Source organism: Nomascus leucogenys, chromosome 4 (genome assembly GCF_006542625.1).
Source record: "Nomascus leucogenys isolate Asia chromosome 4, Asia_NLE_v1, whole genome shotgun sequence".
NCBI classification, from domain to species: Eukaryota; Metazoa; Chordata; class Mammalia; order Primates; family Hylobatidae; genus Nomascus; species Nomascus leucogenys.
In genome coordinates, this window is record NC_044384.1 from 69550852 (window position 1) to 69578093 (window position 27242).

The following is a 27242-nucleotide window of genomic DNA, read 5'->3' on the forward strand; positions in this document are numbered from 1 at the left end:
AGATGCCCTGGGTGGGGCAGCCTTGACGCGCTGCGCCTGCGCGATGTCTCTTTGCGGGGCGCCCCGGCAGGCTCTCAGCCCGGCTTCGCCGCAGCGGCTTGGGCCCTCCGGCCCTCCGTAGCCGCTCGACTGTCGCGCTGCACCAGCTTCCTCCTTGGGGTTCCCACGCCTATTTGGGCGGACTCTTGGACCCGGACGAAGAGGCAGGGTCACACTCTCTCCACGTCAGAGACCTGACTGTGGAGATGGCGGCTCAGAAGATAAACGAGGGGCTGGAACACCTCGCCAAAGCAGAGAAATAGTGAGTGAGAACCTTCCGTGGGCCTGTGTGTGGACGCCGGGTCCGTCTCTCACTGGCGCGGCCTTACCACCCGGCGGGGCGGGAGGGAGGGCTCAGGGCTGAGGGGGCCCGGCGCACTGGTGCCCGCGGGGCTGCCGGGGCTCGGTGTCTCCTGGGTCACACTCCCGGGGTCGCGCTCCCGGGGTCGGGGTCGTGGTCAGCTCCGCTGCTCCTCGGACAGCGCAGTGGGTCCACCCCGCCGGAAGTCCGCTCCCCAGAGCCGGTGTGGGCGAGGACCCGGCGCAGTGCTGCGGGGCTGGTCTCTAAAAAGGGCTTCTCTACTTGGGCGCTCTGCTCCTGAAGACTCCTTGTGGTGGCGGCTGTCTGTGCATCGGAGGCTCGTTAGCATCCCTGGCCTCTACTTGCTGGGTGCCGGTCGTACCTCTTCCCCATTTGTGGCAACCCAAAATGTCCTCTGGGGAACAACATCGCCCTGTTGAGAACCGCAGCCCTAGAAGAGCCCCTTGTTGAAGGGGACCATAGGTTTACCCCAAAAACTCCTCAGTGAACCTTTGTCATCTGTCATTTTATTGTTCCTGTGGGCTGGGACTGTGCTTCGTTCGTCCTTTGATGTGTATGCCCTGCCATCTCTGGTACAGTACGTAGTGGGCACCCAGCAAATGTTTGTGGGACTGAACTGATTCTCCTTAATTCATCCGTTTGGCAGCCTCTTCCCCCCTCCTTCATTACTCCAGCACATTTTTATCTGGCAGTTACAGTTAATAGTCAGCATTGTGGGCCGGGCGCGGTGGCTCACGCCTGTAATCCCAGCACTTTGGGAGGCCGAGGCGGGCGGATCACAAGGTCAGAAGATCCAGACCATTCTGGGTAACACAGTGAAACCCGTCCCTATTAAAAATACAAAAAATTAGCCGGGCGTGGTGGCGGGCACCTGTAGTCCCAGCTACTCGGGAGCCTGAGGCAGGAGAATGGCCTGAACCCGGGAGGCGGAGCTTGCAGTGAGCCGAGATGCGCCACTGCACTCCAGCTTGGGCGACAGAGCGACACTCAGTCTCAAAAAAAAAAAAAAAAAAGTCAGCATTGTGCTCTGTGGTGGGTGCTTCACATACATAATTTCATAAGCTGAGATTTTCACAATAACTTTCCAAATAGAGATTCTAATTTTTCGTAAGAGGAAATGAGACTCAGGGAAGCCGCATAACGACTTGCCCCAGACTGCACAGGTGAAAGATCGCAGAGCCAGTGTTCAAACAGTGGAAAAACTCAAGCTCTATCACATGACTCGAGGCAGTCAGTGTATAAGGTACTGGGGCTCTCCTGGTGCAGGAGGTTCCCACAACATTCTGACTTTCTAGTGGGAGCAAACGCAAAAATTGTAATAAGAATAGTGTGTGGAATAGGGACCACAAAAAAGCTGTATTAACTGTGCATAGGTAACCCAGAGGGAGAAGTTTATTCTGCCTGAGAAAATTTGAGGAAGAGATGATTTGTGAGCAGGGCTTGAGAAATACAGAATGTTTTAGACAGAGGGAAAATCTTGTGAAAGAGATTCTGTGCACAACCTGTAGGATGTATTATACATGGGCCTGAAAATGTGCTCTGGGAACAGTGAATGAAGTGTAGTCACAGTGCCAGGGGACAAGCTGGAGTGAAAAAGAGTTGGGGCCAGACTGTGAAGGGACAGCTTCTCAGATGGCTATTGTAGGCATCTAACCAGTGGACTCGGTTAGATTTGCTTTTGGTGAAAGAAATGTGGCAGCAGGCTGGGCCCAGTGGCTCACGCCTATAATCCCAGCACTTTGGGAGGCTGAGGTGGGTGGATCACTTGAGGTCAGGAGTTCGAGAGCAGCCTGGCCAACATGGTGAAACCCTGTCTCTACTAAAATACAAAAACTAGCCGGGTGTGGTGGCATGCACCTGTAATCCCAATTGCTCAGGAGGCTGAGGCTGGAGAACCGCTTGAGCCCCAGAGGCGGAGGTTGCAGTGAGCGGAGATCGCGCCACTGCATTCCAGCCTGGGAGACAGAGCAAGACTCTGTCTAAAAAAATATATAAAAAGGAAAAGAAAAAGAAATGTGGCAGCAGTGTGGAGAATGGACTTTGACATATTCAGTAAACAAACATTTACAAAGGTGTCCCTGTGTACCTGTACCAGCCACTGAGGATACTGGAGTAACCAAAAGTGGTCCCTTCTTCAAGAGCTTAGAATTCACAGGTGAGCAGACAAGTTAACAGAGGACTAAAAATAGGATGTTCAGTGCTAGAATAGAAGTTACTCAGTGTGGTATGGTAGAGATAGGAAGCAAGGAAAAGTAATATGCTCAGGATGCGGGGAATGGAAGAGGAGGAAAGGTGACTCTCCCATGAAGGTACTGCCAGACATGTTAGTGGGTTGTTGTCTTCAGGGGAGAGGTGGTGATGGCCTGAATTCAAGTAACAGTACAGGGGTAGGATTGGGTGACATTTGTCAGTAGGGTTGACATGCTTTAATGAGGTGTCTGCATATAGAGATGAAGGGTTAACTCCTAGGTTTCTAACTTGGGAGACGAGTGGGAGAGGCCTTCAGCCAAGATAAGGGATATAGGTTAATGGATATGATTGGTGGGTAGGTCTGGGGCAGGGAGGTGGGGCGGGGAGGTGTGGAGTTTAGGCTTGAAGTGTTAGTTCGAAATGCTGCTAGACAGTTACTCAGTGGGTGTTAGGAAAAATGGGCCAGGAGCTTAGGAGATATTTGATTTTTCTCCATTTTCTAATGATGATATAGTTCAATATTGCTGAGTAATTTTGTAAATTGATCCCCCCCACACAGATGGTAATTTTGCTGTTTTCTTTTTTTCTGTGGAAATTGGTCAATTTCCTTATTGATTCTTTGGAGAAAAAGGTCAAAAGGACTAACAGGTATAGCTGCTAAACCTAAATTAGCTGTATATCTTTCTTCCTTATTAGTGGTGTTCATGTGACTTGGGATGGTTTGCCCAGTTTTAAACTCTAGGTCTTTCCGTGTATAGCACATTACGCGACTGAATGATTGTATCTTGTTTTTAGTGGGATTAAAAAAATTATGTTAGTATACAGAATGTAATGTTTGTTTTGGGATAGGAACAGAGGGTTAGCATTTTGCGTATTGCATATTTCCTCAATTTTGTGGATTCGAGTAGACACACCACAATTTAAGGATATTATTTTTCTGAACAGTGAAATTCTTGGTAAGCTTGAAAAATTGCTTATATTAATTTAAATCTTGTAACACTATATACACAAACAAGTTTTAGATGCTAAATATGTTAAATAAATTTAATTGGCAAAAAATGTTACTGTAGCTGGCTGGGCACAGTGGCTCATGCCGGTGATTCTAGCTCTTTGGGAGGCCGAGATGGGCGGATCACTTGAGGCCAGGAGTTCGAAACCACCTGGCCAACATGGCGAAACCTCTTCTCTACTAAAAATTCAAAAATTAGCTGAGTGTGGTGGTGCAAGCCTGTAATCCCCCAGCTACAGAGGAGGCTGAGGCACGAGAGTCACTTGAACCTGGGAGGCAGAAGTTGCAGTGAGCCGAGATAATACCACTGCACTCCAGCCTGGGTGACAGAGCGAGACCCTATCTCAAGAAAAAAAAAAAAAAAAAAAAAGCTATGACTTTGTGGCAGTTCCCATGGCTGTCACACAATGAAGGCTGTACTTCTGAGGGCTCATATGGATTCCTCATCTTTCAGTTAAGATACTCCCCTGAGTCATTTGAAGCAAGCAGTGTTCTATGCAAGCAGGCCTTCACTAAGTGAATGAAATTTGGAATTTAAGATGGTTTGGGCAATTTTTGTGCACACCCAAATTTGACAGTTACTGAATCAGTTTAAACTAAGTCTGAAATTATTTTAAAATAAGAAAAAAATATTGAGGAAAAGGCAAATAAGATAATGATTCAAAATTGATTGTCCGTTGGTTTGGTATCCAAGAAACCTGTAGTGATCCTGGAAAGCAGTTTCTCTTGGCTTTTGTAATATCCTTCCCTTTCTGATTATCTTGTTTATTGGTGGCGAGTTTTCACCTTTTTTTTTTTTTGCCTACTTCCTCTGTTGTTTCACTGAATGATTGTATTCCTTAGTCTTTCTGTTCTGTCTCTGCAGTCTCACTAGGGGATCTGATCTCATCTATGCTCTTGACATATGCTTATGATGCCTCCATTTATGTCTCTAGCCTCTTGTCTATGCGTCAGTTTCATGAATCCCTCTGCTGTCAATACTGTGCTTCAGAGGTTCTAAAGCTTTAAAGCATCTTTGGGCTCGTTAAACCTCAGAGGTGCTGTAGGCTTGGGATGGGATCAACAATTTACAATTTTAGTAAGTTCCCAGGCAGTGCTGATGGTGCTGGTCCAGTGACCATGAATTGAGAACCTCTAGGAGGAAAACCACATACCTGTGACAGTGGGAGTGAAAGAGGTGAGGTTGTGTTTGTTAGGCCTAAGTTTGGATGGAGGCGGGTGACACAGAGTTTGCGCCTGATGGCTTCTCTTTTTTTTTTTCTTTTTAAGACCTAGAAGGTCATTACAAGCAGAGATCTGACTTATAAATGTGGTTGGTAACTTCTGTTAACTGTGTCTTTTTTTCATTCTAGCCTGAAAACTGGTTTTTTAAAATGGAAGCCAGATTATGACAGTGCCGCTTCTGAATACGGAAAAGCAGGTATTTTTTACTATAGTCCGGTTGCTCCAGTATGTAATCTTAAAATAGTCTGATAACTTCATTTCACCATAATACTTATTTGTATGCTTTCTACAAGGCTTTAATAGTTAAAAAACAAACAAAACAACTGTGCAAGCCCTTGAGTTTTTTTCCACTTATTTTCAGATGTGTTGAGAGCTGAGTCAGAGTTCCTGGTACCTGCTGTCTATGACAGCAGGGATGGGGCAGGGTTGGTGATACACAGTAGTGGGTTTTTAGCATTGCTTATATATTCTTTAACTCCAGTTATTTGAATACTATATCCATGAGTTTTGCCATATCTATTATACTTTCTATTGAATTAGGAGTTTGTTAAATTTTTTGTTAACTTAGCCTCATCTTAAGCAGATATGCAAATCATATGTTTGCTTGGTATTTTATGTCTTTTATGAACATCACTTTGAGTGTATCTGTTCAGTGTTCATGAAGTGTTAAGCTATATACATATTTTAATCAATTTATCTTTAAGATATAAACAATCTAAAATATGCAACAGAAAGGGAATTTACTAAAAATTTAGCATTCTGAATTACAGAATGATAGCTTTAAGCATATCTGTGATAATTTGGAGTATAAATATAACAAAATTTTGAAGTACCTTGAACACATTTTCAGTTGTATTTCAGCAATAGCCCTGATCACATTTGTTAGCCTAGCATAGAGATCATCTAGGGCAAGTGCTTTTGGTTAAACAGCAAATGAGTCTTCAGTACTTTTATTTAAATCTGAGTAAATTCTGTTTTTTTGCATCATGCAAGTACTTTATCTTATACTTTAAAATTATTAAAAGTTCAAACTTTGTATGAATTTTATGGACTACTCATGCAAGGAGGCTTCTGTAGCAGAAGGGAACAACATTTTGCAAGTTTCCTCTGTGAGGGAAATTTAACACAGATTTGTTTTCTGCCCCTCTGAGATCATGAACTACATTCAAAAATAAATGTTTTAGATGAAATTTTCCCACTGAAGCATCCTTTGTTTATTTTCTTTAAGGGCTTATGGAAAATCTATTTAATCAGAATAAATTTTTTAAAAAGCAACATATGGAAAAGCAGGGAGGGGAATAGTTTCAGTATTTGGTTTTCACATTAAAGAGAATTTTAAGAGTGTTTTTAACAAATAACACTGTTCTTAAAGCATTATGCTTTTTGCTTCTTTGTAAGCAACCCTTGATAAGTTTTCCAAAATGTGTAAGATCATATGTTATAAGCACTCCTGTTTTGCTTTGATGATTACACTTTTAAAACAGCTTGCAGTATACTTTAGCTGTTTGAACAGTGAGACATCTTTTTCATAGATAGTAAACAGTATAAAAGATTTTTTTTTAAAAAAATGCATTGTTAGACATTTAAAGATTGTGCCAAAAGGAAGGTTTATTATAAAAACTGTTAAATGTGCTTATTGGCCTTCAGTTTCTACCTAATCGAATGACCTATACCCAAAATACCGTTCAAAGGTAAAACTGGTGAAGTAAGGTGCTGTCTTTTGTAACTAAAGAATCTGCCAGTCACTGGGGAGTATTGGGGAGTGTTGGTGTTAGAAAGACTTCTTGATTTTGAGTGGAAGTAACACTGATTTGTTGTCAGTAGTCAACAATTAAAAAAGAAAAAGTTTTAAAAATACTCCTAAGTTACTGATAATTGGAGAAGTTGTAAGGAAATTGCTTTAGAAAAAAGTAATATTTTATAGTTTTAGGATACTTCCTAAGTATTTGAAGTAGGTATGTTTGTAATACTTCATATAAAATGCAGATTTTAGTAATGATTCATTTGAGGTTTTTAATGATGGAAATAGAGAGTCATTTTTTTTTTCTATTTCAGCTGTTGCTTTTAAAAATGCCAAACAGTTTGAGCAAGCAAAAGATGCCTGCCTGAGGGAAGCTGTTGCCCATGAAAATAATAGGGCGTATCTTTTTCAACTTTTAAAAAGAAATTAAACAGATGATTTTGACAAGCTGTTTTCTCTTGCTGTAAATTTACTTTACTACCTGTGAAGTAAAATGTTTTTAAATTAGAAAATGATTAGAAAAATTCTGTATTTTTAAACTCTGAAGGAGCATTTATAGTGGAGTTTGATCATAAGGTCCACACTGGTTCGCAGAGCTACATTTGAGAACTTATTTTCTATTGTTTGTGGTTTTACTTGATGATGGTTTTAATTAGGATGAAGTAAAGTAAATCTATAGACATGTGCTGAAGAATGAAGAAGTAGCACGGGTATTGAAAATGCGTGAACTACTGTATCAGTTTTTTTAAATACAGTTTTCCTTAGGTATTTGAAATAAAAATTATAAGTAGTTTAAAACAGTACATTTTCCTGAGGTATTTGAAAACTTTTCAGTAAAAAATGTTTCTCTTACTTGCAAACTGTAGTCATAATAACTTTGCACTTCAGTAAAACTTCAGATTATTGCACAATAGAAATAGTTTAAAATCTATGCAGTGTTTTGTCAGTGTTTTGGGGAATTATGTAGTTTTAAACGATATTGACAGGCATTGAATTATTTCTTTTTTACCTGTTTGTAGGATTTGTCTTTTGGAACCAACTGGGTCAGTGATTTAGTTAACTGTCTTTAAATAGTAGATCTGTAGAAACTATTTATTTTTTTTCTTTTTTCCTTAACTTTGACTTCGTTACTTCCATTCAGTCTTTTTCATGCTGCCAAGTAAGTATTCTTCATGTTTTCATATATTTGCAAATTGTGTTTTAAATGTTGCTGTTTTTCTGTAGATTGGTAATTTTTTCCCAAATTATAAATTTTGTATTGATTTAAATAATAATCATTTCTCTTTGCTTCAGTTTTTACCTAAACCTTAAAAACTAAGACTTACTCCTAACTCTAAGATGTAAAGAGTTTAAATTAAATTTGCCATAATATTTTATTAGGAGCATTTTGTTCAGTAGCCCTATGGGAAAAAAAATAAGTTAGGATCTCTTTTTTCCTCTGTTTGATAGTTAATAGTGCCTGTGGAAATGAAGCAGGAAGCTCTCTCCTGCCTTGTGGAGAGTAGTTATTTGTTGACTGAGGTGGGTGGATCACTTGATGTCAGGAGTTCAAGACCAGCCTGGCCAACTTGGTGAAAAACCCTGTCTCTACTAAAAATACAAATATTAACTGGATGTGGTGGCACGTGCCTGTAATCTGAGCTACTGGGGAGGCTGAGGCAGGAGACTTGCTTGAACCTGGGAGATGGAGGTTGCAGTGAGCTGAGATCGTGCCTCTGCTCTCCAGCCTGGGCGACACAGCAAGACTCCATCCCAAAAACAGACAAACAAGAAAAAAACTTAGGTTTAGGTTTATCAGATGGAAATTAATTTAACCTTACTGAGCTTTACTTAATTTTGCATCTGCAAAATAAAATCTCTTTAACTCAAATGTCTGATGTTCTAAGCCATTATTCCCCATGAAAAAAGAATAAAAAATTATATTGTGTGGTAATATAAGCCTGAAGTGATACGTTGTGCATGAGCCCATCTTAATTGAAGTCACTTTCCTTACCAGTGGTTCCTCACCAGAAAGTTTCTTCTACCCCTTATTTCATTAAGATCTCATCAGAGAAATTATATTCTCTTTGCAGAGCTTATGAGCAAGCTGGAATGATGTTGAAGGTCAGTAATGTTATGTCACAATTGTTGTGTAGGTAAAATGAATTAACTACAAGATGTTAAACAAGAATTTATGTTGAAGTTGAAAAGCTACCTTACTGTAAGGCAAGAGGTGCTAAGTTAGGATTTTCTGTCCATGGTAACATTAATTGGACCCATAGAATAGATTCTGTACGTCTTAAGATAAGGAATGTTAAAAGTGAAATTTAAGAGAAAATGTACTGGAATGAACTGGGAACAGTAATGTTCTAAGCTCTATAACCAGGATAGATGTGTATTGCTATAAAAAGAGCTCTATGGGAAGTTTCTCTACTTTTGAGAAGGACATCTAAATGTAAAATTTTATAAATATTAAAAAATTATCATACATGGGTTATAGAAGAGATTTTTACTTCTGTGAATAACAGTTGGCAGCAGAAACAACCACAGATTTAAGCTTTTGCTACTTTAATTCATTCTGCATGGAATATTCCAACTAATGTACCTATGCCAGTGTTTGTACTTCTGCTCCTCAAAATCAGGCTAGGAATTAATGTCCTGCTGTGGTGAGACAGAACATACTACTTTATGATGCTCACTCTCAAAGTATGCCAGCTGGCAGTTGAAATAAAGTATTTGTCTTTCTTTTTTTAAAATGTTTTTTCTAAAATGGTAAAAGCTGCTTTCAAGTATTTATTATAAAGCTTTGTTTTTAAGAACTTTTACCTTAGTAAAGCTTTTGTTTTAATTTCTATGACTTTTATGATGTGAACTTACTCATTTTTTTCAGTGAACACATGCTCATTGTAGAACAATAAAAAAATGCCGAAAAGTTAAAGAATGATAGTAATAGCTGTTAACATGCTTAATTTAAAAGATTTTATAGTCTTTGACCCAGGAATTTCAATTCTGTGAATCTGTCATCGAGAGAGAGACCAAAGATGTATGCATCAGGTTGTTTTTTGAAGAAATGGCAATTATCTAAATTTTGAATGATAGGAAAGTGCAGTTGGGTGTAGTGGCTCACGCCTGTAATCCCAGCACTTTGGGAGGCCAAGGTGGGTGGATTACCTGAGATCAGGAGTTCGAGACCAGCCTGGCCAACATGGTGAAACCCTGTCTCTTCTAAAAATAAAAAAATTAGCTGGGCGTGGTGGTGGGCGCCTGTAATCCCAGCTACTCAGGAGGCTGAGGCAGGAGAATTGCTTGAACTCGGGAGGCAGAGGTTGCAGTGAGCCGAGATCGCACCACTGTACTCCAGCCTGGGCAACAGAGCGAGACTGACTCAAAGTAATAATAATAATAGGAAAGTGTTTAAATAAATTATAATGCTTCTTTATTATAAACTGTTATATATCCATTGAAATAAAGCTTTTCTGGCCAAACATGCAACTGAATTGGTATTTGGTGCTGCAAGTTAGGTTATTAACCGCAGTTCCTTTGAAACTAGAGTTTCTCTTACGGCCAAAGAAGCTGGGGATCTGCTCTGGTCTTCTTGTGTCTCATTTTCCTCTGAGAACTAGAAAACTCCCAGGTGGCTGTTACATTCTTAGTGTACTTCGTGCCTGTTTAAGAAATGCTCAAACACTCTAATTCTCACAGCCTCAGTTTATATTACAGCAGCTGTACTAAGACTTGAATCTTCATCAAAAGTTATTATTCAGGCATCATTTCCATTGCTCAAGTATCTATTTAATTTGAGGGTTGGAAAGGCACTACTTTGAATGAAAGAAAATTAACTTAGTGGATAGGGAAACAGATGAAGGAAAATGCTTTCTGGCATTATCTTATATTTAAATTAAATGCCTTTGGACTGTCTTGGGAGCACAGGACCCCTGAGCTACATGGTCCACAATTCTGTGGGCTAAAATTTCTACCAATTTATCATGCAGACCTTCACATTGATTCACCAGAAAGGCTTGGGGAGTGCCATTTTGTAGACAGATGCACAAGGGAAGCCACAGAAACTTGTTGGATCAACCTTTGGTTCTGTCACTTGATGACTGCTGTGATTTCATATCCTATTTGCTCCACTGGCACACAGCCATTGAAAATAGGTATATTTATGGTAGAGGGTGTAACTTTCAAGTAGGCAGCTCATCATTTTTTATGGAGAAGTATCAATATTGTGGTTGGACCTCTTATTCACAGCCTCACTTGATTTTATGCAAAAACAGGAAGATGTAGTTGCTTATTTTTAAACAACAAATAGGACTCGGATGCCATTTGTACTACCTTCTAATGTATTTTTTGCTCTGTCTACTGGGTAAAACTCATGACGAATAGTTCCTGTGTTTTTTTTATCCTCCCAAATGCTTTTATGTTGTAGATTCACATTATATATGTAATTAGTGGGTAGGTAAATTTGGGGAAGAAATACAGTTGACCCTTGAACTACCCAGGGGTTGGGATGCCAACCCCTTGTGCAGTTGAAAATCTACATATAACTTTTTACTCCCCAAAAACTTTACTAATAGCCTGTTTTGGTTTTTTTGAGACAGGATCTTGCTCTGTTGCCCAGGCTGGATTGCAGTGGCACAATCATGGCTTACTGCAGCCTCAACCTCCTGGACTCAAGCGATCCTCCCACCTCAGCCTCCTGAGTAGCTGGGACTATAGGTGCATGCCACCATGCCCTGCTGATTTTTTAATTTTTTTGGTAGAGACTGGTTCTCGCTGTGTTGCCCAGGCTGGGCTCAAACTCCTGGGCTCAAGTGATACTTCTGCCTCAGCCTCCCAAAGTGCTGGGATTATAGGCATGAGCCAGTACCCTACTACTGACTGGAAGTCTTATCAATAATATAAACAGTCAGTTAGTACATATGTTGTATGTTGTATGGAATATGTTTTATACTGTATTCTTACAATAAAGTAAGCTAGAGAAAAGCAGATATTAAGAAGATCATAAGGAAGAGAAAATATATTTAGTGTTCTTTAAGTGGAAGTAGAGCATCATAGGGCTCTTCATCTTCATCATAGTCTTCACGTTTGAGTGGGCTGAGGAGGAGGAAGAGGAGGAGGGGGAGGACGAAGAGGAGGGGTTGGTTTTGCTGTCTCGGGTGGCAGAGGAGCAACAGTCTGCATATAATTGGACCAGCACAGTTTAAATCTCTGCTGTTCAAGGTTCAGTTGTATTCTTTAAAAGCCAAAATGACCCTCAGGACTAACGTGTCTGAGAGAGATTTTGTTAGGTTTACCTCCCCTGTTCATTCAGATATTTTTCAGCAGATATTGTAGACTCGGATTCTTTCATTGACTTTTGGTTTTATAACAAAAAAAGTATTGTTTTTATTTTTTCACTGAGGTTTGGAAATGTATTAGCATTTCATTCTGCTTGAGTGAATGATAGCAGTCTTATTTCATACAGTATCTTTCAGTCTGTGTTATTGTTAGTTTCCATAGCTAAATAATAAAGTTATGTTTTGGGGTTGGCGAAAATGAGACCAGTTTTGTTAAGGGTATCCTAATGAATTTGTCAACTTAGCAAGGGACTGAATAGGCAGATTTGTAAACCACCCATGAGATGTCAGTGTGGAGCCTACCTTAAGATACAGCAAGTCAACACTAAATAAATTGCTTGTGTAAACTTTATAACTAGCTTTTAAACGGTGTTTTTTTTTTTTAAGTTTATTTTTAAAATGTTTGATTTGGAGATATTAGACATTAGGACTGCATGATCCTGAGATGTATAGATTGGTAGCCAGATGCAGAATTTATCAGTCTTGGAAGATGGTTGCAAACTCAGATGAACTCAGGATATAGAGGAATAACTGAAATGAATGAGCAGCCGGGATGTGGAGGGCATTTGGAAGTGAAGAGCGGGGAGAAGCGCCAGGAGGTGCATGCTCATGTGGCGGGATAGTGCTGCCCAGCCCCAGCTTGTTGCCATACAGGGATGCAAGCCTGCTGATGCCACAGCTTTTGATATTTTTTTTAAGAAAGCCATAAAACAATTTTTGTGAAAGTATCTAATTTAAAAATACTGCGTGGATCAAGCAAAACACACTTGGAAGTGAGATAGAGTCATTGGGCTGCCAGTTTGTGATCCTTGGCATAGGTCTTGTATGTAGTAGGGACTTGGTAAATGTTTAAAGAATAAGAAATGCTTAGAAAACAGTAAGGAGCAAGGTTTTTGGTTTTTTCTATTTTCATAGATTTCCCAAAGGTCTGTGAAGTGATGATGAACTCTGTGTAGAAATTACCTGGTACCTTTTTGGTTGGGTTTAATGAAGCTTGATTGGGAGAGTAATCATGTGAAGCATTTCATTTTAAATATATTTATTGCTATACAATGTTTTTGAGTCATTTACTTTCATGAATTAGGGATAAAATAATTGCATTTCATATCTTTTGCCCACTTTTTGATGGGGTTGTTTTTTTCTTGTAAATTTAAGTTCCGTGTATAAAAAGAAGACATACGGCCAACAAACATGAAAAACAGCTCATCATCACTGATCATTAGAGAAATGCAAATCAAAACCACAATGAGATCTCACACCAGTCAGAATGGCGATGATTAAGAAGTCAGGAAACAATAGATGCTGGCCAGGCTGTGGAGAAATAGGAAAGTTTTTATACTGTTGATGGGAGTGTAAATTAGTTCAACCATTGTGGAAGACAGTGTGGGGATTCCTCAAGGATCTAGAACCAGAAATACCATTTGACCCAGCAATCCCATTACTGGGCATATGCCCAAAGGAACATAAATCATTTTATAAAGATGTATGTTTATACAATAAACACGTATGTTTATTGTAGCACCATTTACAATAGCAAAGGCATGGAACCAACCCAAATGCCCATCAGTGATAGACTGGATAAAGAAAATGTGGTACATATACACCATGGAATACTATGCAGCTGTAAAAAAAAGAATGAGATCATGTCCTTTGCAGGGACATGGATGAAGCTGGAAGCCATCATTCTCGGCAAACTAACACAGGAACAGAAAACCAAACACCGCGTGTTCTCACTCATAAGTGGGAATTGAACCACAAGGACACATGGACACAGGGAGGGGAACATCACACTCCTGGGCCTGTTGGGGGCTGGGGATTAAGGGGAGGGAGAGCACTAGGACAAATACCTAATGCATGTGGGGCTTAAAACCTAGATGATGGGTTGATAGGCATAGCAAACCACTATGGCACATGTATACCTACGTAACAAACCTGCACATTCTGCACATGTGTCCCAGAACTTAAAATAAAAAATAATTGCATTTCAGATTGTTAACTCTGTTTTTCTTTAATTGGTGCATTTGCTGACCTGTCTGCTGTATCCTTTGCCCAAAGGAGATGCAGAAACTACCAGAGGCTGTTCAGCTAATTGAGAAAGCCAGCATGATGTATCTAGAAAATGGCACCCCAGACACAGCAGCCATGGCTTTGGAGCGAGCTGGAAAGTGAGTGTGAGATAGACAAGTCTCTGCATAGAAGTCTTGTCTTTTTGTTTTAAAGAGGTCCCTGAAAAAACAAGTTTTCCATTTCTCATGTAAGACACATTTTCTTGTCTAATTCAGGCTTATAGAAAATGTTGATCCAGAGAAAGCTGTACAGTTATATCAACAGACAGCTAATGTGTTTGAAGTAAGTTTGAATCTTATTTTTTTCTTTAATTACTTAGAATGTTTAGATTAATAATATATAGGAAAATAGAGAAGCGCAGTGGCTACTTTTAAAACTTTTCCCTGCTCACAGTTGCACACTATTTCTTTTCTGTTAGAGTGAAATGAACTAGCAGCTTTCGTATTCCCCCCTTGATCCAGTTCCGTTACTTCTTTACAAAATAAATATTATGGGATAAAAACATTTCAACATTAAAGCAGCCAACAGTTGTTTTTCTTTGATTCCTTCAGAATGAAGAACGCTTACGACAGGCAGTTGAATTACTAGGAAAAGCCTCCAGACTACTAGTACGAGGACGTAGGTATGTCTTTAAAAACTATTGCTGTGTGTTTAACTATACTGTGAATCCACATTTGGAACTGGAAAGTAATTTGAGGGATAGCTTGTTAATTTTTTGGTATAAGCTATAGACACACCAGGCCACACAAAAGAATATTAACATTTACTAGACAGTAGGCACATTGAATTAGATATTAAAAGATCTGCTGTTTTTTGAAAGTGTAATGCCCAAATTTATCATGCACTGTGCTTTTATTGGTTGAACCCTGGCTCAGCAGCATGAAAGGGAACAGTTCTGTTCATCTGTTATTTGGTTGGATTATAATATCTCTCTCAAGGAAAAATAAGAATATTAGGATAAATGACAAAGATGCGTAAACACTCACCCATGAAAATTGACAGGTTCTTGACAAATAGTGTCATTACTAGAATATTTACCTTGTTATCCTTTCAACATATGACCTGAAGCACAAATAGTTGAACCTCAGAAAGCTAAAATCCTATTGGGATTTCCTTTTTTTTTTTTTTTTTACTTTATCTCAGTTTACTTTTAGTAAACAATTTTTTTCATTAATAAAATTCTGTCTCAATAATATTTAAGATAAACATCTCTAGGAGATTGTAAGTCTGCAGCTATCTTAATTGAAATTTGCCCAAAGCTTCCCAGTAACAAAACACCCAAGATCCATTTAATATGTCAAGGAATCAAAATAGAAATGACTGATGAATCTATCCTATCCGAGACTGAATTAAATTTTTTCTTCATGAAGACTGCAGATTCTGAAATACAATTTAAACCTGTCTAGAGTAACATGAGAATAAATTAATCTAGAATGAACTATTAAACAATCTCATTTAGATAAACTAATTTGTTTATAGGACCTTCCTTCACTGAGTAGTATTTTTTTGTCTAAATGGAATAGAAATTTCATTTTGTTTTTAAATTAGGACTTTAATCATGAAGCAAAGTTTAATTTAAATGTCAGTCCGGGGTCATTATCTTTATTCATCTTGTTACTTACTCGTTGCTTCCCAGAAATCAGTGACTGAAATGCTAACTGACAATTCCCAACTTAAAAATGGTTCAGTTTAGTTTCTGAAAGTGTTTGTTATAGCAGCAGAGCTGTTCTTGGTGATAGTGCTATGGCTGTGGCAGAATAGCTGAACTGTGAGGTGATACCAAGGTTCTGACTTGTGAGCAGGGGCCCCATGTCTTAGAAACAGTGTCCTTCATTCTTTTCAGGGCAGTCAGGAGGCAAGTTTTAGCATAGTTTACCTCCTTTCTCATTTGTTCTCACCTCCTGATGCTCCCTGACAAGACTCCTAGTGCCTTTCTAGAGCACTAAGCCCCTTACTATAAGACTCCATGGAAGGTGGAGGAAGTGAAGTTGCAGGAAGGGGCAGAAGTTAAGGACAGCCTTGTGTGAGAGTCCAGACTGCATCAGCTCCCCTGAAGTATTTCTGCTTTCCACATCTTCTTTCCTTTTGTTTCTCAAGGTATAGATTATCTAAAGCTGTGTTGTAGAGGGAGTAGCACAGGAAAGGAGAGAGGCCAGGATCTTTTCAGGGGAGGTCAGTTGAGGAACGTTTTCCAGCTGCCTGTGCATATTCCTTTAGAAAGCTCCACTAGGGATGGGGGCTACCATCATCCTCAAAACATTACCAGTGTTGCCAGTCGGTTTGGACACATCCGATGAAAGCCATTGTTTTAAAGCAGTTACTGAGTTAAATTCTTCAAAGCCTCAGCAGAGGGCAGAATGCTAGTTGAATGAGCAGCAGAAGTGAGAATGCTGCATAGATGTGCTCAAAGGGCACATTTATAAATCTAGGGCTTTTATTCATGACTTTGTTTTATTGGGTTTTTTTTTCTTTTTAGGAAAAATGTATTTTAAAATGATACTTTCTGCTGTGCTAAACAAAAATGTTATGGAAATACATTTTTGAAGTGTATTAACAATATAAAAATTAATTTAAATTTGTGCAGGAACATGAAGGAATTTGATCTTTTGAAAAGTGTTGCTGGGTACCTTGGTATGAAAAAATTAAGTCTACTGTCATGGTGCTTCTATTGGGAACTTAAATAGTGCAGGGTAAGAAAAAACATGCAGCTTTTATAGTGATGGAGAGATTACTGAGATGATTTATGTGATAATTGAAAATATTAACTATGTGCTTAGATTATTATTTGATTGCATCAGTTGCCTAAAAGAACTAAACAGGTGGTAATTTTATACTTCACACAAGCAACATCTACTAATAGACTGTGTGGCATGGAGTCTAAAGTTTTATGTTTGTTATATTTAGTTATTGCACTTAATGTTTTTACATTAACATGAGTCTGTAAGATGTCCTAATTTAATACTTTTTATGTTAGTATAGCAAAGTTAATCTATTTAATATATTAATCTCTTGCTTCTCCTTCAGTTCTGGAGAGTCAAAATTCAGAAGTGATTCAGAGTTTCATTTAGATTACATCTGGAATGGTCTTAAAGTCAGTCCAAGGCCAGTGCCCTTGTTCCTTTTTAGAAAAGGCCTTTCCAGGCTGGGTGCAGTGGCTCATGCCTGTAATCACAACACTTTGGGAGGCCGAGGCAGGTGGATCACCTGAGGTCAGAAGTTCAAGATTAGCCTGGCCTAGTGGTGAAACTCCTTCTCTACTAAAAATACAAAAATTAGCCGGGCATGATGACGCACACCTATAATCCCAGCTGCTCGGGAGGCTGGAGAATCGCTTGAACCCAGGAGGTGCAGGTTGCAGTGAGACTCCCATCTCAAAAAAAAAAGAAAAAGAAAAAAAAGGCCTTTCCAGCAAGTTGACCATGACCTTGTGCCTCTGAGAGAAGGTCTGTGCCTCTGAGACAAGGTGTGTGGTCTCAGTGAACCCAAATCCCTCCTAGAAGATTCACTTAGCAAAGAAAAGAGCTGCTTCTCACTGGTTGTCTGAGACAGTCACTAGATCCTAAACACAAGGAGGGTTGGGTGTGTATATGTTCAGGGGTGGGGTGTGTGCTATTAAGGAGAATCACTGGGTTTCTGTCTTGCATAACGGTTCTGTCCATGTTGCCATTAATAACTGAGATAAGGAATATAGAAACAAACTTATCGGTGATGGTAATAAACTTAGTTGGGAATATGACACATAAACTAAACATTTCTGTAGGTAGTTAAAAATAGGTTTTGGAGTTCAGGAAATAGTTGGGGCCAGAGGAGCAGTTTGAGTTGTGGTAAGGAAGGTGTCTGTTGAAAGCTTGGGGATGAATGAGGTTTTGTGATAGTTTTCTGCCATTTCTGTGGGGTTTCAATTTTGTTTCATTTGTGGAAGATATAAACAATTTATTCTTTTTTCAGCAAAACCAGATTCTTGTCATTTTGTTAGGAATATTAAGTATTACCTGATGGAAAAGTTGAAAGCATCCGTGTTTCATTATAATAAGTAACTAATACTTTTCTGGATACATTTAAAAATAGATGGCTTTGTATGCTAATTTCATGGTCTTTTAGCAAAGTCGGTCAACTTTTTCATCTACAAACTCATATAAGTGCTTGGCTCTTTTGTTAGGTAAATATATATTAGTACATAGAAATGCTATTATTATGTCAAGGAAATAAACAGTTTATGTGTAAATAATGCACCCTTTATAGTTAAATATACGAAAAGTTTAAAATACTGAGATTGCTAATAGAATGATGTAATCTAGACACGATGGGCACAGAATATTCTGACTGTAATTTATTTTATAAAACAGGATCTGTTATAAGCTCAGGGTCACAATTATGATATAGATAAATGTAGCTGTAGTCCGCCTTGCATTAATTTTTTATTTCTGCATAGCAGAGTGCTACAAACTTAGCATCTTAAAACAATACTCACTGATTAGCTCACAGTTTCACGAGGCCAGAAGTCTGGATACAGTGTAGCTAGGTCCTAGTGTAGCTAGGTAGCAGAGCTAGGGTCTCACCAGGCCGAAATCAAGGTGTCGGAGGGGGCTGATCTCACCAGAGGCTTGGGTCCTTTTCCAAGCTCGTTGATTGTTAGCAGAATTGATTTCCTTGCAGCTGTGTGAAAGAGATTCCTGTTTTCTTGTTGCCTGTTGGCCAGGAACTGCTCTCAGCTTTGAGTTCGCCTTCAGTTCCTGGCCATGTGCCCCCTTGGGTGGTTCACCGCATGGCAGTTTGCTGCTAATTTGAGACATCAGGAGCACTCTGGCCTCTAACTTAAGGAAGGGCCCACCTGATTAAGTCAGGCCCACACAGACAGTGATTCACTCGAAGTCAGCTGATTTGTGTCCTAATCACAGGATGGCCCATCATATTCCAAGGGTCACACCTACACTTAAAGGGGGATTATAGAGGAAATGTTTACAAGGGGCAAGAATTGGGAACACTCTTAGAATTCTGCTACCAAACCCAGCTTATAAATTGACTTTGTTCCAAAAATTTATCAAGTTGACCTGTGGAAATTCAGAATGCATTTCTTCTATGAGTGTCATTTTATAAGGCACTAAGTTGCCAGCGTGCATCCCATAAAGATTCAGTTCAACTCATGATGTAAGTAGTCATAATAGCATAAGCCAAGCCACTGTGTGTGTGGTGTGTGTCTGTGTCTGTCTATACATGCAACTATTTTTAAAAAGATAACATACAGGCCGGGCGCGGTGACTCACACCTGTAATCCCAGCACTTTGCAAGGCCGAGGCAGGTGGATCACCTGAGGTCAGGAGTTTGAGACCAGCCTGGCCAACATAGCGAAACCCCATCTCTATTAAAAATACAAAAATTAGGCCGGGCACGGTGGCTCACGCCTGTAATCCCAGCACTTTGGGAGGCCGAGGCGGGCGGATCACGAGGTCAGGAGATCGAGACCATCCTGGCTAACACGGTGAAACCCCGTCTCTACTAAAAAATACAAAAAATTAGCCGGGCGAGATGACGGGCGCCCGTAGTCCCAGCTACGCGGGAGGCTGAGGCAGGAGAATGGCGTGAACCCCGGGGGGTGGAGCCTGCAGTGAGCCGAGATCGCGCCACTGCACTCCAGCCTGGGTGAAAGAGCGAGACTCCGTCTCAAAAAAAAAAAAATACAAAAATTAACTGGGTGTGGTGGCGGGCACCTGTAATCCCAGCTACTCGGGAGGCTGAGGCAGGAGAATCACTTGAACCCAGAAGGCAGAGGTTGCGGTGAGCCGAGATCTCGCCACTTTACTCCAGCCTGGGCAACAGAGTGAGACTCCGTCTCAAAAAAAAAAAAAAAAAAAAAAAAAAAAAAAAAAAAAGACAGAAAAATAGAGCATATAGCATAACAAGCATAACATTTTTGTATTTTTACTTTGGTTTACAATACCACTTACCTCCCTTTGAATCCTGATAGTACAGACTCTTGCCCCTTTTGACTGTTGGTTGTGTGTAGTCCCAATGCCCAGACCCTGGTAGTTGCTCCCATAACCTTGGACTCTTATTGGGATGAGAGCAGTGGCTAAAGACTGTACATTTCACTCAGTCTCAAGTTGTACTACTCAGGGAGTCCTGGCATTTGGAGTATACTGCAGCTTTGCAGGGAGAGGAGGATTCGATTAGGGTTTGATGGAATTAGAGCTGGGGGAATGAGAAAGGGGTAAGGGCCTGGAGGGTTTGGGGGAAAAGTTTTGGCGGCCCCTTTCCTTGGTTTCATCTTCATTCTGCCATTGGGCAAAATGGAAGAAAAGGAGAATGTATGAGGGTCAATGGAAAAGATGAATGTTGAAGACTGAAGATGCAGGAAGGCTTTTGTGTAGGTCTCTAACTTGCCTCCCCTCAATGCTGCCCTTTTAGGCACCTCAGAGCTTGCTAGGGCCACAGGGGCAGCAGCGGAGTATGTGATGGAGGGACACAGTTGGGGGAAGGCACCAAGTGCCTTGGGTGTCTGGATGTTCTTTCAGTCGAGAGGAAAGAAATCTTGGGTGATTTAATCGAAGATCGTCTCAAATACATATCACGAACTCATTATTGGACTGTCCTTACTAAGCTTAAAACTCCCCGTTTGACCTAAGCCATCCTTGAGTTCTTTTGCTTTTTCTGTCAGCATGCAGCCTGAAAGTGGGGAGTCAGACATTTGAAAGGCAAGTCAGATGAGCAGAGCGTGTGGAAACCTGGGTCCTGGGGCAGCTGCTAGCAATACCTGTCCTCCTGGTGTCCTTACAATCTATGATGTCAAGTACATTTCACAGGGGACCTCTGCTATAGATCATTTAGACCTGCTTGTTTTACATTTCTGTGTTTCGTTTTAGGTTTGATGAGGCGGCACTCTCTATTCAAAAAGAAAAAAATATTTATAAGGAAATTGAGAATTATCCAACTTGTTATAAGGTATTCTTTGAAAGTGTTTGTTTTTGGTATTACATTAGATGATTTTTTATACTGGTATGAATAAGTACCTAAGAAAGGATTCTTTGGGCATTTCTATGTTTTTGTAAAATAATACTTCATGGGCCTGTATTTTTGACCAAGATAGAGTAAGCCCACTACAGCTTGTTTCTCTGCTGATTACAACTAAACTACTGGATAAAATACAAAAGCAACCACCCTTGAACTCTGAAAAGTAAATAAAAACAGACAGACTAAGGAGAGGAGCAAACACCCACCATGGGAGTGAGTTTCTCGGGTTTTTTTCCATTTCCTCTTGCAGCATTGCCCTGCCCTGAGAGAAGCCCACAGTTGTGGAGCTGGGCAGCAAAGGCTACAACAATGAAAACTCCAAAAGAAATCCCGCCTTTCTAACCAGCACTGGGAGAAGAGGTCCCATTGTTTTCCTTTTCTTTGGCTTTGCTCCAAGCTTGTCCCAGGCGTGGAGCTACACTGTGATAATGGCTCAGGTTGATAAAACTCCACAAGGACCTCAGTCTCTTTTGCCAGAGGAACTAGGAAAATGAGCTAGAGAGCAAGGAGAAAATTCCAGAAAGGAGAGAGCTGGAAACAGAGTCCCCTGAGTGTGGATGTGGCCCACACAAGTCTTGGGTTTACTCTTCAGCTGTGCTGAGACAGGCCCCAAAGTAGCAGTGCAGCGGAAAGCTTGGAGAGCTAAGATTTCATCACTGTCAAAGTGTTGCACTGCCCTCTGAAGGGCTTATGCATGGAACAGACCCAAAGCCACATAGCAAAGGATTTGAATTAAGTGTAGAACTTCCATCCACCAAAAACAAGGCACCACATGTAGTCTGAACCTAACTGGGGTGATTACCTGCCGAAAACATCCGTACTCTCCTGAGAATTAAGCAGAGGCTGTGCAGCATCACATTCACAGTACAATCCAGAATTACTCAACATGCAAGAACCTGGAAATATGACCAGTTTTCAGGAGAAAAGACAACTGATGGCAACCCGGCAGGGACCAGGGTTATTGGCATTATCACATAAAGACTGAAGCAACTGTAAGTTGCTCCGTGAGGTAAAGATAAACACAATTGAATAGAAAAGAAGACCTGTTGTTTTTCATAGGAAAAATTATTTTTATAGAAACTATAAAAATGAACTAAATGGAAATTTTAGGACTGGCAAATACATTATTGAAATAAAATATTGGATAAGCTTAATCTCAGAGATGACAGAAGGGAAGACTGTGAACTTAAAGATAGATCAATAAAAGTTACCTAAACAATAGAGACCAAAAGATGGAAAAATACTTCATGAAGACCTATTTTGCCAGTAATTTATCAGTCATATCCTTGATCTTATTATTGCTTTTATTGTTGCCTTATCAATACTATCATTGTTTCTTTTATGTGAAGTTTTCACTCATACATCTTTTTCCTAGTTTGTTTTTAAGGATTCTAAGTATCATTGTGGTGTTATGGGTCCCCCCCCCCTTCTTTTTTCTTCACTTTTCAAGCTTGAATCTGTGTAGATATTTGAAAGAGATTCTCTTTAAAACGTGGTTGTGATCTAAGGCTTGTGTCAAAGTGCGGTTCCCAGACCAGCAGCAAGAGTGCCCCCTGGAATTTATTAGAAATGGGTGAATCCCAGGCTTGCCCCAAGCAGCCAAATCCCAGGACATGAGAGTTAGAAAAGTACTGTTCTAGGATATTTCCCCTCAGGTGTCCCGTGGAAGTTACTATAGCATTTATAAATCTCTATTTATACAAACAAAGACTCTGAAAGTTAAACTCTGGGTGTTTTTAATACTGCCAGGATATTGACTTTATTAAACAGATGTAAATTTGACCATGATCCTCTCTTTTGTTTTAGAAAACAATTGCTCAAGTCTTAGTTCATCTACACAGAAATGACTATGTAGCTGCAGAAAGATGTGTCCGGGAGAGCTATAGGTAAGACGTTGTCTGGGCCCTCTTGACTTGCAGTGTCGACACCTCTGTTTCTACAACTAAGATTGCTGCTAGGGCAAATGTTCCTGGCCATGAAACTGTCATTTCTAAATCTTAGGAGTGCTCATCTACCATTTCATCTTTTACAGTGGGCATTTTACACTTTTTTTTTTTTCCTTTCCTGTATTTTTCTCTTGGGCACCTCCATGGAAGTGAATGACTTTAGTCATTTTAGTCACGTTAATTCCTTTCTAAGAAAAAAAGAACAAGAAAAAGGGGGAAAAAAATTCTCAGATTTATGTTACAGAAATCAAAATGAGGAATTTTCTTGGTGTTTAACATGAGCAGTCTTAATCTCAACACTGTTAACATTTGGGCTGGATAATTCTTTGTGGTCGGGCCTGTCCCGTGTGCTGTAGGCTGGTTAGCGGGATCCCCGGTCTCTGCCCTCTAGATGCCACTAGCATTCCCACACTTTTAAGTACCAAAATGTCTCCAGACATTGTCACATGCCAGGGGCAGAATCATCCCTGCCTGAGATGTGTTCTTTTAAGGAGAAGGTGAAGACATGTGATTTGTGCTTACTGCAGCATCCCTGGGTTCAATGGCAGTGAAGACTGTGCTGCCCTGGAACAGCTTCTTGAAGGTTATGACCAGCAAGACCAAGATCAAGTGTCAGATGTCTGCAACTCACCGCTTTTCAAGTATATGGACAATGATGTAAGTGGACCTGTTTGCATAGCTTTCATCTTTTCTCTTGAAAGAAAGAGGTTTCTAGTGAGATTATTTTTTACCCATGTACTTAAGAGATTTTTTCCTACCTCTTTTTTTCTTCTCAAACTACTACTCATAAGGAAACTGACCACTTGCATTGAATTTCACCATAGATTTAGATAAAATAGATGTTAGTTGTGTGGTTTATAGCCATTTACTCACCCATCTAACTCTGCTGACCATATACATATTTTAAAATTGAGGCTCATTTCTCAGCTTTTCCTCTATCTGTTGTCCTCTGTAGGTTGCTTTTATTCGTTTCTTTTAGACAGACTCTCTGAAAGAAGCCCATTCTGTAGTGGCCTTTGTAATTCAGTAGACCTGTGGAAATCTGTGAGGACTAGCTATGTGTTGCAGGTCATTAATTATCTCTAAGCCTCAGTTAATTCATTTGTAAAAATGAAGCCACTAGTACCTGTCTTGCTGGAGTGTTGTGAAGAATACATTACTCAGTGTGTGAGAAATATCCTCACATGATGTCTTGCACATAAAGTGAACCGTGACTATAAGTTTCTATTTTTTCCTCATTTGTCTTTTTCAGTAGATTTGTAAGTACCTGTTTGGCCTTAGGCCTTTAGAGTATCATCATAGTATCAGATCAACTTAAGGCCTTCAGTTGTTTATTATAATGATATATGTAGAAAAATTTTTTTCTAAATAACGTCTTACATAGGTTTTGAAAATATATATTTTTTTAAATTTTTAATTAAAAAAATTTATAATTGAAACTTTTACCAGTTGTGTACCTGTCCCACCATGGTCATGAGGCATCTGGGGAACAGCATTGTTGGGTTTTGTTTTTCCATCTGAATGGTAGAATTGGTGTTCATGAGGGTGGAGAGCCAGGCTATGTCTTTTTAGAGCTGAGTAAAACGTGTCAGGATTCTAGTTATCCAGCTTTTAAGAACATGTTCTGTTGTTGACAGTATGCTAAGCTGGGCCTGAGTTTGGTGGTTCCAGGAGGGGGAATCAAGAAGAAATCACCTGCAACACCACAGGCCAAGCCTGATGGTGTCACTGCCACAGCTGCTGATGAAGAGGAAGACGAATACTCAGGAGGACTATGCTAGTATTTTGCTTGCTGAAAAGAAAAGGGAAACAAAGGTAAAATCCTGACATGCTATTTCAAGGACTTGGGAATAGATTAGGGATATCTGTACTTCATTATAGTCATGATTTTGGATCCTAATAAAGACTAGTTTTTAGTTACCATCTTCCCAAATCACTCATTGTATCCATTACTTGTGAAGCATATCTTTTTCTTTTCATAAGACCTTTTCTAAGACACCAGCAGGAATTAACAGAAAATGTACTGTCATCTTTTAATACAGTTGATTAAAAAATTTGCAAGCCAAATTATACATAAATTATGTTCTAAACAAAAGGGGTAATAAGCATAGTTATTCTTCTCTCTTGGACGCTTGTAAGTTACTGTTATTGAATTGTTTTTTACGTTTCATTTAATAATTGCTGCTAAAAGTGATGTTTACTGATAAAAAATTATTTTAAAATTTGTTTTGTTTTGAAAAGGAAATTTATCCCCCATGATGTTAGATACATTTAAATTATTAAGTCTTTTCAGAGATGAGATGGGGACAGGAAGTTATTTTGAGCCTTACAATATTAGCCCAATAAAAGATGCATTGAAGCTCTTATATATTATGAGTTTGAAAAATTTTGAAGGTAGCATATTAAAGTGATCTATAAATATCTTCAGTCCTCTCTGAAGTGTGGATATTTCTTCTATCTAAAAAATACATACAGTGACTGTCTTCAAATCTACTTGGTTCTTGACCAAATAGGAGCTAATGGGTAATGAATACCTTTTTGTTTGTTTGTTTGTTTGTTTTTTGGTTTTTTAAGGGTCTCACTCTGTTGCCCAGGCTGGAGTGCAGTGGCACGATCACAGCTCCCTGCAGCCTCTCCTGGACTCAGGTGATTCTGCCACCTCAGTCCCGAGTAGTTGGGACTACAGGCGTGCACCACCACGCCAGGCTAATGTTTTTATTTTTAATTTTTTATTTTTTTTTTGATTTTTTTTGTAGAGATGGGGTTGCTCCATGTTGCACAGGCTGTTTTCAAACTCCTAAGCTCAAGCCATCTGCCTGCCTTGGCCTCCCAAAGTGCTGGGATTGTAGACATAAGCCACCTCACCCAGCCTACGAATATCTTTCTAACATTGTAAGAATGAGGTAACGTTTCCATCAATCTAATACAGATATATTTCTTCCCTCCAAAATAATTTGGTTTATTGTGATTGTAACTCCGTCGTAACTTGACATGGAAAATGCTATATACTATGAAAACTTAGCTGAAAGGGAAGAATTGTTTTAGAAAGACAATATTTAAAACACCGCACTGCCAATATATTGATCCTTTATCGTTATTTCCTAAAATGCTGTTTTCGAAACATTCCTTTTTCACCCTGTGTGGCTTAGACCCATCTCATAATCTGTTAATTGGAAAGAGGCTACAAACACCAGCAGTGTGTGTTCTGCAGGTACACGCTGCCAAAGTAATTTCCTGCTTCTTCATGCCCGGTCTCTGTCTCTTTTAGAGTCATACCTTATTTGAGTATAGGTTGCTTAATTTTGCTAGACTTTCTGAAAACACTAAGTTGGAGTATCAGAAGTGATTTTAGTCACAGTTCTGTGGGAGAGCTTAGACAGAATAGCATCCTCCTTTGGGAGGTGGTCTTGGGTGCGTGGATGTTGGTATACAGTCTTTATTGTAAGTCGGATACAAAATGCTAATAAATTTAATGTTTTTCTTCCTTAATTTATTGGCATAGTTCTTCAGGTAGCATCTCATTTTTATTAATGATATTGGGATTAACTATGAACAAGCTATATGTAGACATTTGCATTTAAGGACATTGCAGTGTTTCAAAGATCCCATTATTGCAGCTTGTATCCTTTAGATCCAATCGGAAACTTCTGGAGTCTACATTAATGCTCATTTGAGCTAATTAGTAATCTGTTTAAACCGATTTGGCAATACTTAAAAGATATTGTAGACTATTTATAGATCATATTACCCATTAAAGTCTTGGGGAAAACATTTTTTAGTTTTACTCTTCTTATGTACTGAAAACTTTTTTTTAAAAAGGTGATGATGAAGTGCGTGCTGTAGTAGCAGCACAGCTGGGCTTTAAACCACACAAAAGGCTGTGTCCAAGTGCAGCCTCCTTCACCCTTCCTGCCCACGGTGAGGACTGAATAACCAGGACGCGGGGATATTCTTTGTTGTCAGGGTTATTCTGTGTGGTAAAGAATATTTGTTTCACATTTATACATTTTCTTTTTCCACTCATAAGTTTCTATCTTGAGAGCATAGTCCAAAGTGTAAAACTTGGTGTTTACAAGAAAAATTGTCTTCCAGAACTCCACTGTCATCACTTTCACCAAAGTGGAAGTCTGCATGAATATGCTCAGAATCTAATATTCAATGTTCTGTTACATTGTAAGTGAAGTCCAGCTACAAAATAGATTTAATATATTGAATTTATTTGTACATATGCAGAGTATGGTATTTCTGTATGGAATCTGCTTTATTCCTATTTTTTCCAACTCTGATGAGTAGAATATTAAATGTGTTGTTATGGAAATATAGATTATTGCTTCTATAGGAAGATAATTATGAAAATAAAACCTGAAGCTATATAAAT

General features: G+C 39.5%; 1 protein-coding gene across 2 annotated transcripts; it reads left to right on the forward strand.

Moving 5' to 3' along the window:
• Window positions 1–27242, forward strand: NAPG (NSF attachment protein gamma). 2 transcript variants are annotated; one of them, XM_030810768.1, is made up of 13 exons: window positions 1–301; window positions 4913–4980; window positions 6840–6924; window positions 7667–7684; window positions 8598–8628; window positions 13899–14008; window positions 14126–14192; window positions 14462–14532; window positions 20771–20849; window positions 22725–22804; window positions 23392–23521; window positions 24502–24679; window positions 25621–27242. In XM_030810768.1, the coding sequence occupies exons 1-12, from the start codon at window positions 246–248 to the stop codon at window positions 24643–24645; spliced, it is 939 nt and encodes a 312-aa protein (XP_030666628.1). In that variant the 5' UTR covers window positions 1–245; the 3' UTR covers window positions 24646–24679; window positions 25621–27242. The 2 variants fall into 2 exon arrangements, with proteins under 2 accessions (XP_030666628.1, XP_003262132.1); XM_003262084.3 differs by lacking the exon at window positions 25621–27242 and having other exon boundaries at window positions 24502–24931.

What these genes read in the sequence shown, in the direction of transcription:
- NAPG (XM_030810768.1), top strand. Translation starts at nt 246, where the DNA reads ATGGCGGCTCAGAAGATAAACGAGGGGCTGGAACACCTCGCCAAAGCA. An exon ending in GCTTTGGAGCGAGCTGGAAA is followed by an intron (nt 14,009 to 14,125) that starts GTGAGTGTGAGA and finishes TGTCTAATTCAG; the next exon opens with GCTTATAGAAAATGTTGATC. An exon ending in ATTATCCAACTTGTTATAAG is followed by an intron (nt 20,850 to 22,724) that starts GTATTCTTTGAA and finishes CTTTTGTTTTAG; the next exon opens with AAAACAATTGCTCAAGTCTT.